This window comes from Zosterops lateralis (assembly GCF_965231275.1).
Source record: "Zosterops lateralis genome assembly, chromosome: 3".
Taxonomy (NCBI): Eukaryota; Metazoa; Chordata; class Aves; order Passeriformes; family Zosteropidae; genus Zosterops; species Zosterops lateralis.
The window spans coordinates 17,736,056-17,750,378 of NC_139764.1; the positions used below are offsets into that span (position 1 = coordinate 17,736,056).

The window sequence follows — 14,323 nt, forward strand, 5'->3', positions numbered from 1 at the left end:
TAATTTATGCTGCTGCTTCTTCCCTAAACAGATGCAAATGTGAGCTTGAGAGGAGTCAGCAAACATTGACTGCAGGAGATGTATCGTTCAGTGGCACTCCACAGAAAAGTTTTACTGCTCCTTTAACGCCAGTTCAAACTAATAATGGTAAATGATCCTTTTCTTCATCCAGCACAGATAGTTGACTGTCAGTTTTCCTGGAAGGTTGAGTATTTTAAACATTACACTTGTACTGGGTTGCCTAGCCTCTCTTATATAAGTTATTATGAGAGTATCTAATTTGTGCCAGCCTAGGTTTCAATTTAAAAATTATTAGTGCAGATTGAACACATCACAAATGTTATGTCTTTTTAATGCTACGTTGGTGGACATGGAATAGTAATAGAATATCCTTCAATAAACTGCAGCAGTCTTTTGAACTCCTGTTCCTGGTGTCAGCTCTTCCCTTCATGTTGTGGGGAGCAAATTTCTTTCTCCCTTACCACAGTTACTTTAACTAAAATGTAGTCAACAGTTAAATGTATTATTTCTTTGGAAAATTATTTTTTGCTTAGACTGTTACTGTGCATGATAACCTACACAATTAATGCTCTATATCCACTTCAAAGCATCACTTCTATCTTCAAATTAGTGACATCAAAAGGATTTAAAATATTCAAATGAGCTGGAAAAACAGGAAGTTTCCTTAAGTGGAGAATTCTGTAGCCAGACACCCTTATACTCTTTATGCTGAAAAACTCTATGTTCAATATTATACATGTTATTTACCTCTTTCCATGCTATGAGCAAGTGTTCTGTGAGTTTGGCATCTCAATCTTACTCCAGTGGGAAATCTGAGATAATTTTTTACAGTCCTGTGCCTTTTACTTTTTTTATGTATGTCTCAAAAGGGATGCAGTTAGTGGCAATGTCAAGCATTCCACTAAGCATGGAACTCCTGAAACAGGGATAAGATAAAAATAATTTACCTAACTTTGTTTAAGATTTTATTCCTGGAGAGATATTTTCCTTTGAAAACTGCAGTCTTAAATTCATCAAGATCATTGAATCAAGTTGGAAAGGAGACCCATAGGGGTAAAAAAACCTGGCTGGATTGGGTGAAAAACTGGTTGGACTAAGACAGATTATGAAGGACCTTTCATCATGTTTTTGTAGATGCTAAGTTTGAAGAACTAGAAGAAAAATATAAGAAAAAAGTACAAGAAAATATAGAGCTAGAATTACAACTGAGAACCATCCAGCTTAAGGTAAGTCTCTCTTAGGAATGGTTTGAGTGATATCTAAGAAAGTAACCACTGATTGAACTTGGAAAATGAAATGAAAAACTAGTAAAAAATATTCTACATCACATAAAATATAATTTCAAAAGAAAAAGAGAGAGAATTAATCTATGTGTACTGCCATTCAGAAGTAATTTTGGAGAATTCAGAAAAGCCATCCTTTTTGAATGGCACAGGAAAGAAGGACATTAAAAATGAGAACATGTCCTTCAGAAACTGGAAGTCTCCTGGGAGCAAGGACAAGAGAAAACAGTGCCAGTTATGCCAAGCTAAATACAATGGGATAATAAAATAGCCTTGAAAAAGATTGTGAGCAATAATGTACATCTAGAAAAGAGAAACCCATAAATCTTTCAAACATATAGGAAGGAGGAACACTGTTAGCTAATAACTGAGAACGAGATGAATAAGATGTGAAAGCCCTCAAGGAAAAGGCCATTGCAGAAAATGTGAAATAATTTTATCTTTGGTACTTAGCAAGTAAAGGTTTAAGAACTTTTCTATATCAGACCCTTTTTTCATTGGGGTTGAATCTGTGGCACAGCTTCAATTGGAAGTAGTCTTAAAATGGATTGATAAAATAAATAATAAAAAATAAATCACCAGATAGAGAGAATATTTGCCATTAATTGATGGGACACTGCAGGGCAGGATTGAATTACTGCAATGTGCAATGTTGCCTCATTCTTCTCTTGACACTGGAAGGGGACAGGGATGATGACATTAGGAAAAAGCACTTACAGTCCTGCTTCCTGGAAATACAGTTCAGTCAGACCAACTTTTTGTCCTGGGGAAGTTGTTAGAAACAAAACATGATATCTTTATTAAAGAGTGTGTAGGCATATGGAGAAAAGGTCAACCATTTATTGATGAAGGCAAATCATGCCTTGTATATTTCCAGACCTTTTGGGGTTTTTATTTTAAAAACAAATCAGAAAATGTGTAAGTTAAGTGCAACTCAGTATAATATTGGAGATGCACTGATGAAAGGGAAAGAATTTGATAAAGGGAGTTCTTGCAAATTTAAAGGAAAAGGTTGAGTGCAGAGTGGCAAAAAATGGTCCATTTTTACTGGGGACTGGTCAAGAGAGGAGCTGAAAAGGCATGGTAAAGAGAACTGTATCAGCATATTGATTAATGTCCTGAAAAAGAGTCGAATAATATGGTTGAAGACCACACAGTATTTTGCAACACTTGCAATAATTAAGATGGGTGACTACAATTCAGCTCTTTTTTTTAAAAAAAAGTGAAGTAATACATCAGGAAAACATAATTTAAAAAAGGAATACTTGATACATTTGGACTCCAAGTCTATGATTCCAGGAAGCATTTGGTTGTCCCTGTGGCTAGTTCTGAATTTAAACTTTTGTCTCAGAAAATATAAATTTAAATGGCATATAGGGGAAATGATTACTGCATGTAGGGTTAGTTTTCTTTTCCTCTTTGTCTGTTAACAAGTTATTTTACAAGATTGGACACAGCATTTTGGACAATGTAATGTAGATTTCTGGTCTTGGCACAGCTGTGCCTAGATAACAGCATATTCTCTGGTTTGACTGAGAAGTGCTTTACATGGTTTAGGGATTTAGTTTAAGAAAAAGTAATTAAAATGATCTGCATTTCAAAATCCAGTTAAAAAAACAATAGGGGCTTTACTGCTTGAAATTTTCTTTCTTTGGGTTTTTTTCCACTTAAGAAGGACAAAAAAAAATTAACTTTTTCCTCTGTTTAATTCTTCTATGGGAAAATATTGAAAGCTTGTACCTGGCAGATTTTATTATAGCAATTTTGGAGTACTCTATTTAAAAGTTTAAATAATTAAATCTGTTTTGAATTTACCCGTTTCTTTCCAGTAGAACTAAATGTTGGTCAAATATCAGATGTGTTAGTCTAGACTTCTGGTGGGCTGTTTTTTGGTGGTGTTTTTTTTTTTTTTTTTTTTTTTTTTTTTTTTTTTTTTTCCAACTTACTTGTCTTCACTTTCCTGCAAAAATGTAGGCTTTGATTAAAAAAAAATGTAGGAGTTAAATGATAGGATCTCTCTTGAAAAAGACAAAAAATTATGCATTACTTATAAAGATACACGGATCAAAATACTTTTTTGATATGCTGGTTTGTATTTATAAGTATCAGCTATGTTTGGCTATTTGGGCTAAAGTTATTTAATTTACATAGCACAGAAAATAATGACTCGTCAGGACTTTGCACTGGTAGGTGCTGTGATAACAATGTGAAATGATGATGACCTATTAGCTACTTAATATTAAATCAGTTGTTTTGTTATCTTTTGGATAAGGAACCTGTGTAAAGTTAAATCCTTTTCTTTTTTTGGACACAGAAAATAAATCAGCCTCATCCTCAAAGCTCTTTGAGTCACAGAGAGATTGCTCGGCATCAGTCTTCCTCATCCGTGTTTTCATGGCAACAGGAAAAGGCACCAGCTAGAAGCCAAGAGACACCTGCAAGGGGAAGTTCTGCAGCATCCTCCTTTCCATGGGATAAAGAAACAAATTCAAGTATTCTATCAGAGAAGAATGAGTTTGATGACAGCTTTGCTGAGAACTCGAGTTCCATGATCCAGCTGAGAGCACAGAACCAAGGTATCCAATGCATTTCTTTAGGACCCTGAGGCAGTCTCCTGTATGTTTGCATGGAAGCTGGTGTGCAGATAGAAGCATGCTATTGAAATCAGTGCTTTAGTAAGGAAAAGAGAAAGATACTCATTGTTGCCTTTGGCAGCTGGCCCTGTTGGCTTCTGGTGTATTTTCAGTGATTAGCCATACACAAAGATTTACCTACGAACTGTGGTATTTTTTGTATAAGGGATATGAAAATTAGAAGGGAACAGTTTGTATTTTTGGGCTGAGTAGGGGATATCATCTTATAGGAAAAATGCCTTTTCCCATTAATCCAAATTGCTCATAGAACGAACTTCTTAAAACAGCATAAACTCCAGGATTTCATTGCATCTCACTGTGAAGTTCAATTATATTGTTTCCTTATTTTTCTATACTATTGATACTTTTGACTGAGCAATAACTGTCTTAAAAATTTGATGATTGAACATGCTTAGTGCATAACTGAGTTGATCCATGATGGATGCTACTGGAAGCACAAAATTAGGTATGCTGCAAAAAGTACAATCAAAACCCAAGATATGGTCTTGTATTGCACATACTGACATAAAGAAACAATCATTCCTGATACCTGATAGTTGTAAGATAGGAAATATGTTGAGCATTCACTTTAGCTTTCCATTTCTATTCTTTGGACAGCTTTTCCACTGTTTTACAAGTCCCTGTACTCTCCAAACTCTTCATTCAAATACCTCACATGCAGCTTCAATTTTGGTGGCCTTTTCAACTTGGAATCCATACAAACTCAGAATCAAGAGGACAGGATTCTTAAAAAAAAAAAAAAAAAACCACAAAAAAAAACCACAAAAAAAAAAAAAAAAAAAAAACCACAAAAAAAAAAAAAAAAAAACAACACCCAAACCCCAAACAAACAAAAAACCCACGAACAAACAAAACAAAAAAACAAACCCAAAACCAGACAATAGTAATTCTGGATAATGCTTCCTGTAGCTGACTTACATTTTCTACTGTGTTGTAGGTTTCGGAAGATAAACTCTTACTGATGTATCCTGTGAGAATATTACTTGGTTTAGTTTTATATGTATGCAGTTTTGAGACAGGGAAAAGATTAAAATATTAAATGGGACAATTAGAGTTGCCAAATAGTTGAAAAATCTTTTGGAAATACAGTTGCCCCAAGCAAATGCTTCTAGTGGATATACTTATGAAGAGAAAAAAAAATATAATAGTGACATGTTTCTGCATGTTAAAAACAGTAACAAAACCAAACAAAAATAAACCTGCAGAGGAACAAATTGTATTTGCCTTTGCAGCACTTATTCCTGAGGTCTCATGTTTGTGTTCTTTCTCATGAGATAGGAATTATTGATTTAGAGACAACTGTCTTTCACTCTTGATAGTTTTCGTCATTGTTGTCATAGTAGAAGACTTGTTAAAACTTGTTTCAGCTTGCTGACAACTTTACAGGGTGTCTGCCTGTGTCAGGAGATTGGGTTGTTATCAAACATTTTAAATACTTAGATGTGTGTTGGAGGAGGTACCTTCCAAAGCAGAAAGTATCCTTAATCTTTACTGTGTTTTAAATTCAGAACTAAATTCCATTATTAAAGACCTAGAACAGCAATTGCAAGCTCAAGAAAAACTGAAGAGGTCCCATATGAATAAACATCACGAGACTGAACTGGAACTGGACAGATTGAAGTTGGAATTAACCGAGAAAGATAAAATTCTGAACAAAACCAGAGATAAGCTGACTCAAACGGGTACACAACTTGATCAAGCTACCACACAGGTAAAATGTTTCCTCACACATCTTCTGCCTGTCCTTACAATTCATTGCCAGTATTCCTAAATGTCAGTTTTCAGCCATTTAGTAAGAACCGAGGTTGTCAGATTAAGTTTTTTGAGAGTTTATTTAGGATCAGGTTTGGAGAAGTATATGCTAATTTCATATGTATTATATGTAAAAATATTAATAAATGTAAGCAGTTGCCCATTTTCTAAAAGATTCTTACACCACTTGAAGAAATAATCTTCATACTCGGGTAAGATTGGCTCAAATTCTGAAAAATAGTTACTGATCAAGTTACATAGAGCAATAATGACATCTGGTGGCAAGTTCTGACCTGAAAAAGACTGTCACATCTTTGTCTGAAAATCAGAATTTGATGCTTATAATGCAGAATTTTGTGGGGGCTTAGTCCTTGTATTGTAAATTGCTTTTTTAAAATAATGTCTAGGTAAAAATGCAATGCAAGATTAAGAATATATTCAGCTTCTAAATGGAATTTCACAGCCTAATTCTAAGGAGTTGGAATTCATAGTAAAAATCAATAGAATAGTACAACTTGCTTAGTGAAGAATTTACAGAGTGTGTGTAATTACACATAAAAATCTGAAATGGTTCAGGCTTTTGCTCATAATCATGCACGAAAGGAGAATGCCAGTGCTTAAAGTAATTTAAACTGCAGTAGGCAACAAGTAAGTCTCTTCCTTGATTAATCAAGTTGCATTAACTTCCTAAAGTTCCTTTTCACAACACTTAACAAATTTGAAATTAATGCGCAGACGTCATAATTCCTTGAATCTCCATGTTTTCATCTATCTTTTAACTTTTTTCTCTAGTAGTTTGATTCATATACAGCAAAGGGAAAAAAATGTTTGTGTGTGTATCTTCTCTTTGTAGAATAATGACCCATGTTTGTCAGCAAGTTTGTGCATACTACTTAAGTCTATTGGTGAGCTAATGTTTCCCACAACTCCTGTATTACCCCTTAAAAAAGAAACCTTTGCATGTAAACCTTGATCACTTTGCCTTCTCAGAGAGACAGTAACATTTGCCTATTGAGAATTTTATGAGGAACTAGTTTGGAGGAAGTCTTGGTTAGGCAGGGGAAAATCTGACACCTGACATAGTCCCTTGACTTCATAAAGGCACTGTCATCATGGTGAGTTTGTGGGAAGACACAGCTGAGAGTCTGACAACTCAATTTTTCTGAAAAGGGCTTAATTTTAATTTATCTGATTCCAAAAATGACTTGATTCAATTTCATAAAGGATTAGGCTATTATGTATTTAATTTTTCCCTTGTTAATTTTCCATGGGCTTAAGAAAATAGATGTGTTTTACTAACGAATCAAAGTTAGGTGAACAATGGTTTGCTCTCTAGGGTGACATAATATTGACTTAATCAACTGCCTTAAATAACAAGTTATCATGGAGGTGAAACTAGACATCACCTACTGTTGCTTTTATTTCAATTGAAGTTTAAGTTGAAGAAAATACTGTTATAATAAACTAAGATAGTTGTTTCTTTTTTCTGTCCAAATCAACTTGCTGAATCACTCTGAAATTCAGTGGAATATCTGTTTATTTTTCAATCTAAACATGTAGTTGCTTAGCAGTTAGCAGTCACTCTTTAGTTGGTAGCAATCTGATGTACTGAAAATACAATCTATTCTTAGTGCCAGATGCAGCATCTTTCTGAAGACTGTCAAAAACATTGATTTTTTAAAAAAAATCTAAATATATATAAAGATGTGTTATATATAATCTAAAGATGTTTTTATTATTGTGAGTGTATACACTTGTGTATACGCATACACACCTAATACGTATATACAAAATTTTCTATACACATTTTTTCCCTAACATAAGGGAGAATGAATGAGTTTTGTACTTTGGATTGCTAAGGATTTGTATGGCACTAGCTAAAATTACTGTGGTTATATGGATGTTAGAACAATTGTAGTAGCTGACAGCAGTGGCTTTTTTATGTGAGAGGTTACATATTTAAATGAAACATCACTTGCACCTTTAACACTTGTGATTGATAACTAAATTATTATAGGTCCAAATGTTGGAGCAAAAGGTGAAGCGATTGTCAGAAGAACTGAATTGCCAAAGACAAAATGCTGAGAGCGCTCGTCAGGCTTTAGAACAGAAAATAAAGGCAAAGGAAAAGGAATACCAACAGGTGAGGCAAGGAGAATTTCTTAACTTTGACTTCCCGAGGAGATGAAATCACTTGGCTTATGTTGTGTATCTGCTTTTCTGTCAGTTGCAGTCACATTTGACAGAGAGATAGAAGTTGCAAAGGTAATTGAAAAAATAGAAAACAAACATTGCAATAGTGGGGAGGGACTGTTGGAGAGGTGCAGGATTATGTTTGTATTCATTGGGCAATAGAGAACATGTCTGAGAGATGGAATGAGACACAAATCCATGAGAAACTAGGCTCCATTTTTTATAAAATTATGTATATGTGAACTCAAACTTAGTAACAAACTCATTTATTTCTGTGGAATTTGAGTTAATTTTACATGCATTTCACACAGAAGAAAATAATTTCTTTAGGATTATTTTTCTATTATTCTAATTTTGGTTCATGCTCAGAAGATGTTAATATAGTCAATTAACATAAGCGTCTTTCATTTCCTTCATTAACATAAGTGTCTTCTATTTCTCTCTTGCAGAGAGAAAAAATGTAGCACTATCCCAGAATTTTTTTCTGGAATGAAGTTATATTTAGTATTAACAACATTAATAGTGATAATAGTACTTTAAGGTATGTCCGGATAGATAAGATAATTGGGAGAGGAGTTCTGGTGAAGTAACCAATAAACAGTGCTGCTACCAGCACTCTTGAGTGAAAAACTGATTTTACAGTGTCTTTTAGTCTAGATGCTACCTCAGGATCTCAAATTGATACTGAACCTTGTCTAGAAGTGGTAAATTGGAACAACTGATCTTGTATTTGGTTGGTTGTAGCATCATTGTAATAATCAAAAGATGGATTGAAGGCCTATGAACCTTCTCTCCTGGTTTTCCTTTTTTTAGCTAGCTAAAAAAAATGCTGTCATAAGATTAATATGTAAGCCAACATACTGCCATTCTAAGTTGTTCAGCGAGGCCATTAATTAAGAAGCCATTAATAATTCCAGCTCTCTTTTTTTTCTACAATGGTTAGGATTGGGAGCTGTTACAGGTTCTTATAATGTTTGTTTAATGTTCATTTATTTATATTAGTCTGTCAGGTCCTATTTAAAGGCTCTATATTACATCTTCTTGCCACAAAATTTGTGCAATAATGTGGGGAAAAAACCAACCTTATAGTATGGTAAGTAAGTAATAGCAGAGATGAACTTGACCACTTGTACTGTAATGTAATTCTTAAGTGAAACTTACCTTTAGTATGAAAAATTTTAACCCTATTTCTTTTATTAGTTTTAGATTCATTTTTTTTCCCTTTCTGTGACAGGAATGTTAGAGTAATTAAGTTCTTAAGTAGATGACATAAATTGGGTTAATGTCATTCTTGCCTATGTGGCCTTTGCTTCATGAATCAAAGCTGGTCGTAAACTGTTGTTTGCTCTGTAAGACAAGCATCCCTGAGCAGGCAGTACCTGATGATAAAAATCGGTTGTTATTTCTGCAGTAACTAAAATAGAGCCTTGTTGTGGTCATGTGTTAATTTCTTTGCTTCTCTGCCACTGTTTTCTAGGAACTCTCTTGTCAGCAGCGTTCCCTGCAAACACTGGATCAGCAGTGCAACCAGATAAGAAGCAAACTGAATCAGGAGCTACAGCAAGCCAAAAATGACTTCAACGTTCTGCAGGCAGAATTTGATAAAGTAGGCTTTTTTTAGCATTAAAGTCCACTACTAGAATGGTATTTAGTTGTCTCAACAGCACTGCCTTAATTTAATTACACATAAAGCAAGAAAATAATTAATGTGGAGCCTTGTATTAATGTTTTTACAGTATATATTAGATGTTTTGTATTTACCATTTCTTACCGAAACACTATGTATTTAAATGTGAATTATAGGCTTTCAAAAGTTTGTGGCCTCCCAGGGAAGGAGATGTAAATGCAGACAGCGCAGGTAAAATAAATCTGAGGAAGGAGCAGCTAAGGCTGATCACAAGACACTTCATGTAAATAATAAACCATGCAGAGGTGTAGTTTGATGATAGAGCTACTGACCAACAGGTCTTTGCCTTTTGGAAAAACAGTCCCATTTTCATATACCCTGGCCATGCACCCCTCATGTGATCCTGGAGAGAGCTGATAGAGGAGATGAAAGAGCAAAGTAAATACTACATTTAAATTAGCATATGTGTATACAGAACCAAGTGTTTGCTATCAGTTTAACTCCCTGAACTGGTTCTGCACGAAATCAGATGAGTGTGATGGCTTGTGTAAAGGAGATCAGTATGAAGGAGCTCTTCCACAGCTTTGGCAGCAGCTAGCTATTAAAACACATTAGTTGTCATAACTCCCAACTTTAAGTAGGTTAGAAAGCAGCACAAGCCTTAGTAGTGGGTGACCAGAAAAGAAGAATATTTAAAAGCCTCCAAAACCCCTTAAGAGCATTTCTCAAGCAGCAGAGCTGATTTCTAAAAAGGGCCACAAGTTCCTGAAAGTTACATTGAAAAGCCCCATTTGCAGGCAGCCTGAACAGAAACATAATTTCTAAAACTTTCTTGCAGGCTTGTTTTATTTTAAAAATATAGCTGTGGGACTACATTCAGTCAAAAGTTTTACTGGAGGCTTCTTTATTACATGCATATTCTTTTGTATATGCTAACTGAAAAATTTATTTTTTTGTTTGAGAGAACAATAAGTACCTTCCTTCTCAAAGAAAGGTAATTTATTACTTGATGACCTTGGAATAGACTCTTTTTTTGACCCACTAGTGTAATTTCCTTGGTTTTTGATCTTGAGCATTTCAGGACTGACTCTTTTGGAAGAGTTAAAACCTGTTCATTTTTTAACATCTGTGTCAACAGAGCAGTAATTGCAGTTATGGTCCTAACTTTCTGATTCACATAGCTTTTCAATAAGCAGTTGTATTCCAATCTCATTTCTATCCTACAGATATCATTGTGATGAAGTAGCGGCAAGTAGGATGAATTAATCTCAATTCAGACAGTCTAGAAATGTGTGTATTTTAGAGACATCCCATCTTTTTGGTCGGAAGCAAAGGAGTGGAAAGGCAATATGCAGCTTTTCTCCACACAACAGTAAAGCAACCCTTGGGTTCATTGGGATAAAATAGTGTAATTTTGTTTTGTAACAGAACGTTGAGTTCAAGAATAGGAGTTTAAAGAGAGAAGTTGCGCCTTTGATTACAATGTTGGTTTTCCAGGTAATGGCAGCAAAACAACGCTTAGAACATGACACCAGCAATCTCACCCAGAAGCTGTGCAGAGCAGAGCAGGCTCTATCAACAGCTCAGGCTAAGGAAGCTGACTTGACAAGAAGCTTTCAGGTGAGCAGTGCTGAGGAGTATTTGGCAGAATTAATACCATGAATCAGCAATTTGTAAACACCTAATACTGTAGAGCATTTGCTCACAATTGTGTTTTTCCCCATAAGCAATCTTTAAGCACTTTCATGGACTATCTTAATAACTCATCTTAGTTGTAACAAAAAATGAGGAATTCCCTAACATTGTGGAATTTAGTGCTGTTTCTGGAGTTAGCTGTGTGGTTGGGATTCATTGCTGTAATGCTGATTATATGGTTCTAATTCATGTTGGACTTATTTAAAAAAAATAAATTGTGTTTCAAGAGATTTTTGCTTTTGGTTCTGAAAATTGAATAGTAATAAAATGAGTGTTTGATTTTGAAAGTAAATTCTAGAACCACTGACTGCTGCTTTGATTCATACTGTTAAACTCAGTGATTTTGTACAAAAACTTTGTAAAAAAATATGCATGTCTCTTAGAAAAAGCAGTCCAATAAATATACAGTGGTGGAAAAACTTTCTCCCAAACGAAGGTAAATTCAGAGAAGTTTCTGTATGTTACCTCACTTGCACATGGGCAAACTTTTTAACTTTAAAGTTTCATCTGTCTTCTCAGTTACCTTGTTTTGCTTTGTTGGCATCCAGAACAGCTACATATGAAATTGTTACGGTTTTGCCACTAGAGACCTCTCAATGCAAATTTTTTCCATTCTTTGGTGAATCAGCAGTAAGCAGGAGAAACAGCTGGATACCTATGTAATCTGTGTCACGGTTTGGTTTTGTTAAACACTCCCATTTTGCTTGTTGACAGTTGTCATCAGCAGATATAAAATAACCTGACATGGTCTCTGCCAAATAATTACCTTCAAAATTCTCTGCAAAAGTCTAAAGTAAAAATAGTGAGGTTTGTTCAGATCATCACAAGCATTTGTACGAGTTTAGTAAATTGTGAAAATTTAGGTATGCTCTTACTGGCAGATTGCAATGTCTGAAAACATTCCCAGCTATTGGAATGTGATTGTTGTTAGAACAGCACTGCATGGTTTTGGCCCAGCTGACTGGCTCTCTCTTATGCATTGACTTGTTGAGAAAGTCCAGAGGAGGCCACCAAGAGGATGATCAGAGGGATGGAGCACCTCTCCTACAAGGAAAGGCTGACAGAATTGGGTTTGTTCACTATGGAGAAGAAAAGGCTTTGGGGTGATCTAATTGTGGCCTTCATGTCCCTGAAGGGAACATACAAGAAAGATGGAAAGAGACTATTTACAGAAGCATGTAGTGACAGGACAAGGGAATTTGGTTTCAACCAGAGGGTAGGTTTAGATTAGACACTAGGAAAAAATTCTATACCCAGTCTAGCAAGAGAGGTCCATGCCCATGGCAGGAAGATTGGAACTGAATGAGCTTTAAGTTCCCTTCTAACCCAACGTATCATTCTGTGGATATTGGGAATGTTTGCACTGAATTGAAATAGTTGGACCTTTCAGCCATTTTAATTCCTTAAACTTGTTTGTTTTTCTTTCCATAGATCACTCTAGGTTTTGTAATGGATGGCTTAATTTAATTAATGTACTGTGCATGCAGCTTTGAATGCAAGGGGTTTAGATGCTTGGACATCTTTGAAAATTTATTAAGATTGCTAGAAAACTTATTCATTGAAATTTATATGTGACTGGATTTTTTTAAACTGTGGGTAGGGAAGGCTGTGAGTAGAAGAGAAGGCAACTGTTAGTGACAGTGACAATTTTAGTCGTGTTCTGAGGGTAATTTATTTATGTTGTTGCAAAACCCTGCCATGCCAGCAAGCTTTAAATTTTTTTCATTCAGACCTTTCCATTTCTTGAGCTTGACTTTTGTGAAGGAATGACTGTCTGCTAGTAGTAAAGTGATGAATAATTGACAGTCTGTTTCAAGTCAGGCTAAGACGGTTCTGTGCCAGAACTATGCAGAGCACAGGAGTTTGGAGAATAAGCATGAGTCTCTTTAAAATAACTTATTTGTTTTCCTGGGTGCAATGTAGTTACATTGGATTTTTTTTTAGTTGTGGTGATAGTGTGTTTTGTTTGCTTGTTTGGAAGTTTTTAAAATCAATTTGTTTGGTAGAAAGTGCTGTTAATTGCAAAGTAACTGTCTGAAAGTGTAAGTACTTCTAACTAAAATTTGACCAGTGTTGCCATGTTGATGTTTAGTGGAAACAGAGTTTGTCTCTACATGAGATGACAGCTGAAATCTGACCTATATATTTCATGTTAATTTTGATGCCATTGCAGGGATTTGTTTACCAAGCTGCTTTGGAAAAGTAGTCTGAGTTCATCAGCTCAGATTTTGTAGAATCTGTCCTGTCCTGTCTCTCTCTGTGAGGTCATGTGGAGCTGTTTTTTCTGTGGTAACAAGGATCAACTGACTACATCCACTGCCAGCATCTCTCAGGTGCTGTCAATTTGTTAAGGATAAAAAATTCAGCCTGTGTTTCCAAGCAGTGCTTAGGAACCCAGGCATAGATGCCCAAAGTCTTAACAAGATCTAATGGAATATCTTTAAATGAACTGAGTCCATTTATCTTCTTATCAATTTACATGAAAAATGGCCTTATTTGGTTTTGGTTTAGGAAGTGAAGCAGGAGAAAAATCTTCTCAACTGTCAACTTGAAAAGAAATTGCAAGAGATCCACCAGCTTGAAGAAGAACTAAATAAGATTAAGCAATCTCTAAAGCAAAGCCAGAGTTTTGCAGAAGAGTTGAAAAGTGAGTTATGATTTTGAATTTACAGAACTCTTTCTGAATGTTTCCTGCAATGCTGTAAGTTTCGTTGTGATTTAAGTAAAAAAATATTGCTGGGGGACATGATTAGTGTTTTTTAAGGTCACTGGGTTTGTTGTCAATGAAAAGAAGTTTTTGTCTATGAACATGTTCAGTTCCTGAAGATATGCTGTATAGAAAATAATCAAAGTGTACCGAACTTATCAGCAAATTTGTTTTCATAGAACCTATTTGAAATAGAAAACTTCTGTTTTGCAGTTCCCTTATGGAAAGCTGACTGTATGTAGCACCTGATAGCCTAAAGTAATAAAAACATCCTTCAGTGATATAACTTAAGATTAATACTTTGCAGTAGAATGAGAATTGAAAATAGTAAAAGTTAATAGAAACACCTCATCTAGACAGTTTTCAGTAGACTTGCCTGAAAAGATTTGAT

At 35.0% G+C, this 14,323-nt stretch overlaps 1 protein-coding gene across 1 annotated transcript in view; it reads left to right on the plus strand.

Annotated features, from left to right (window-relative positions):
- Window positions 1–14,323, plus strand: part of CENPF (centromere protein F) — a gene marked incomplete at its 5' end in the record, with an annotated part of 33,124 nt that overhangs the window by 2,509 nt on the left and 16,292 nt on the right. Inside the window, 8 exons of the mRNA XM_083858529.1 lie at window positions 32–147; window positions 1,156–1,247; window positions 3,619–3,880; window positions 5,467–5,669; window positions 7,728–7,853; window positions 9,381–9,509; window positions 11,028–11,150; window positions 13,737–13,872. Of these exons, the coding sequence (XP_083714655.1) occupies window positions 32–147; window positions 1,156–1,247; window positions 3,619–3,880; window positions 5,467–5,669; window positions 7,728–7,853; window positions 9,381–9,509; window positions 11,028–11,150; window positions 13,737–13,872 (1,187 nt within the window). The remainder of the gene's footprint in view (window positions 1–31; window positions 148–1,155; window positions 1,248–3,618; window positions 3,881–5,466; window positions 5,670–7,727; window positions 7,854–9,380; window positions 9,510–11,027; window positions 11,151–13,736; window positions 13,873–14,323) is intronic.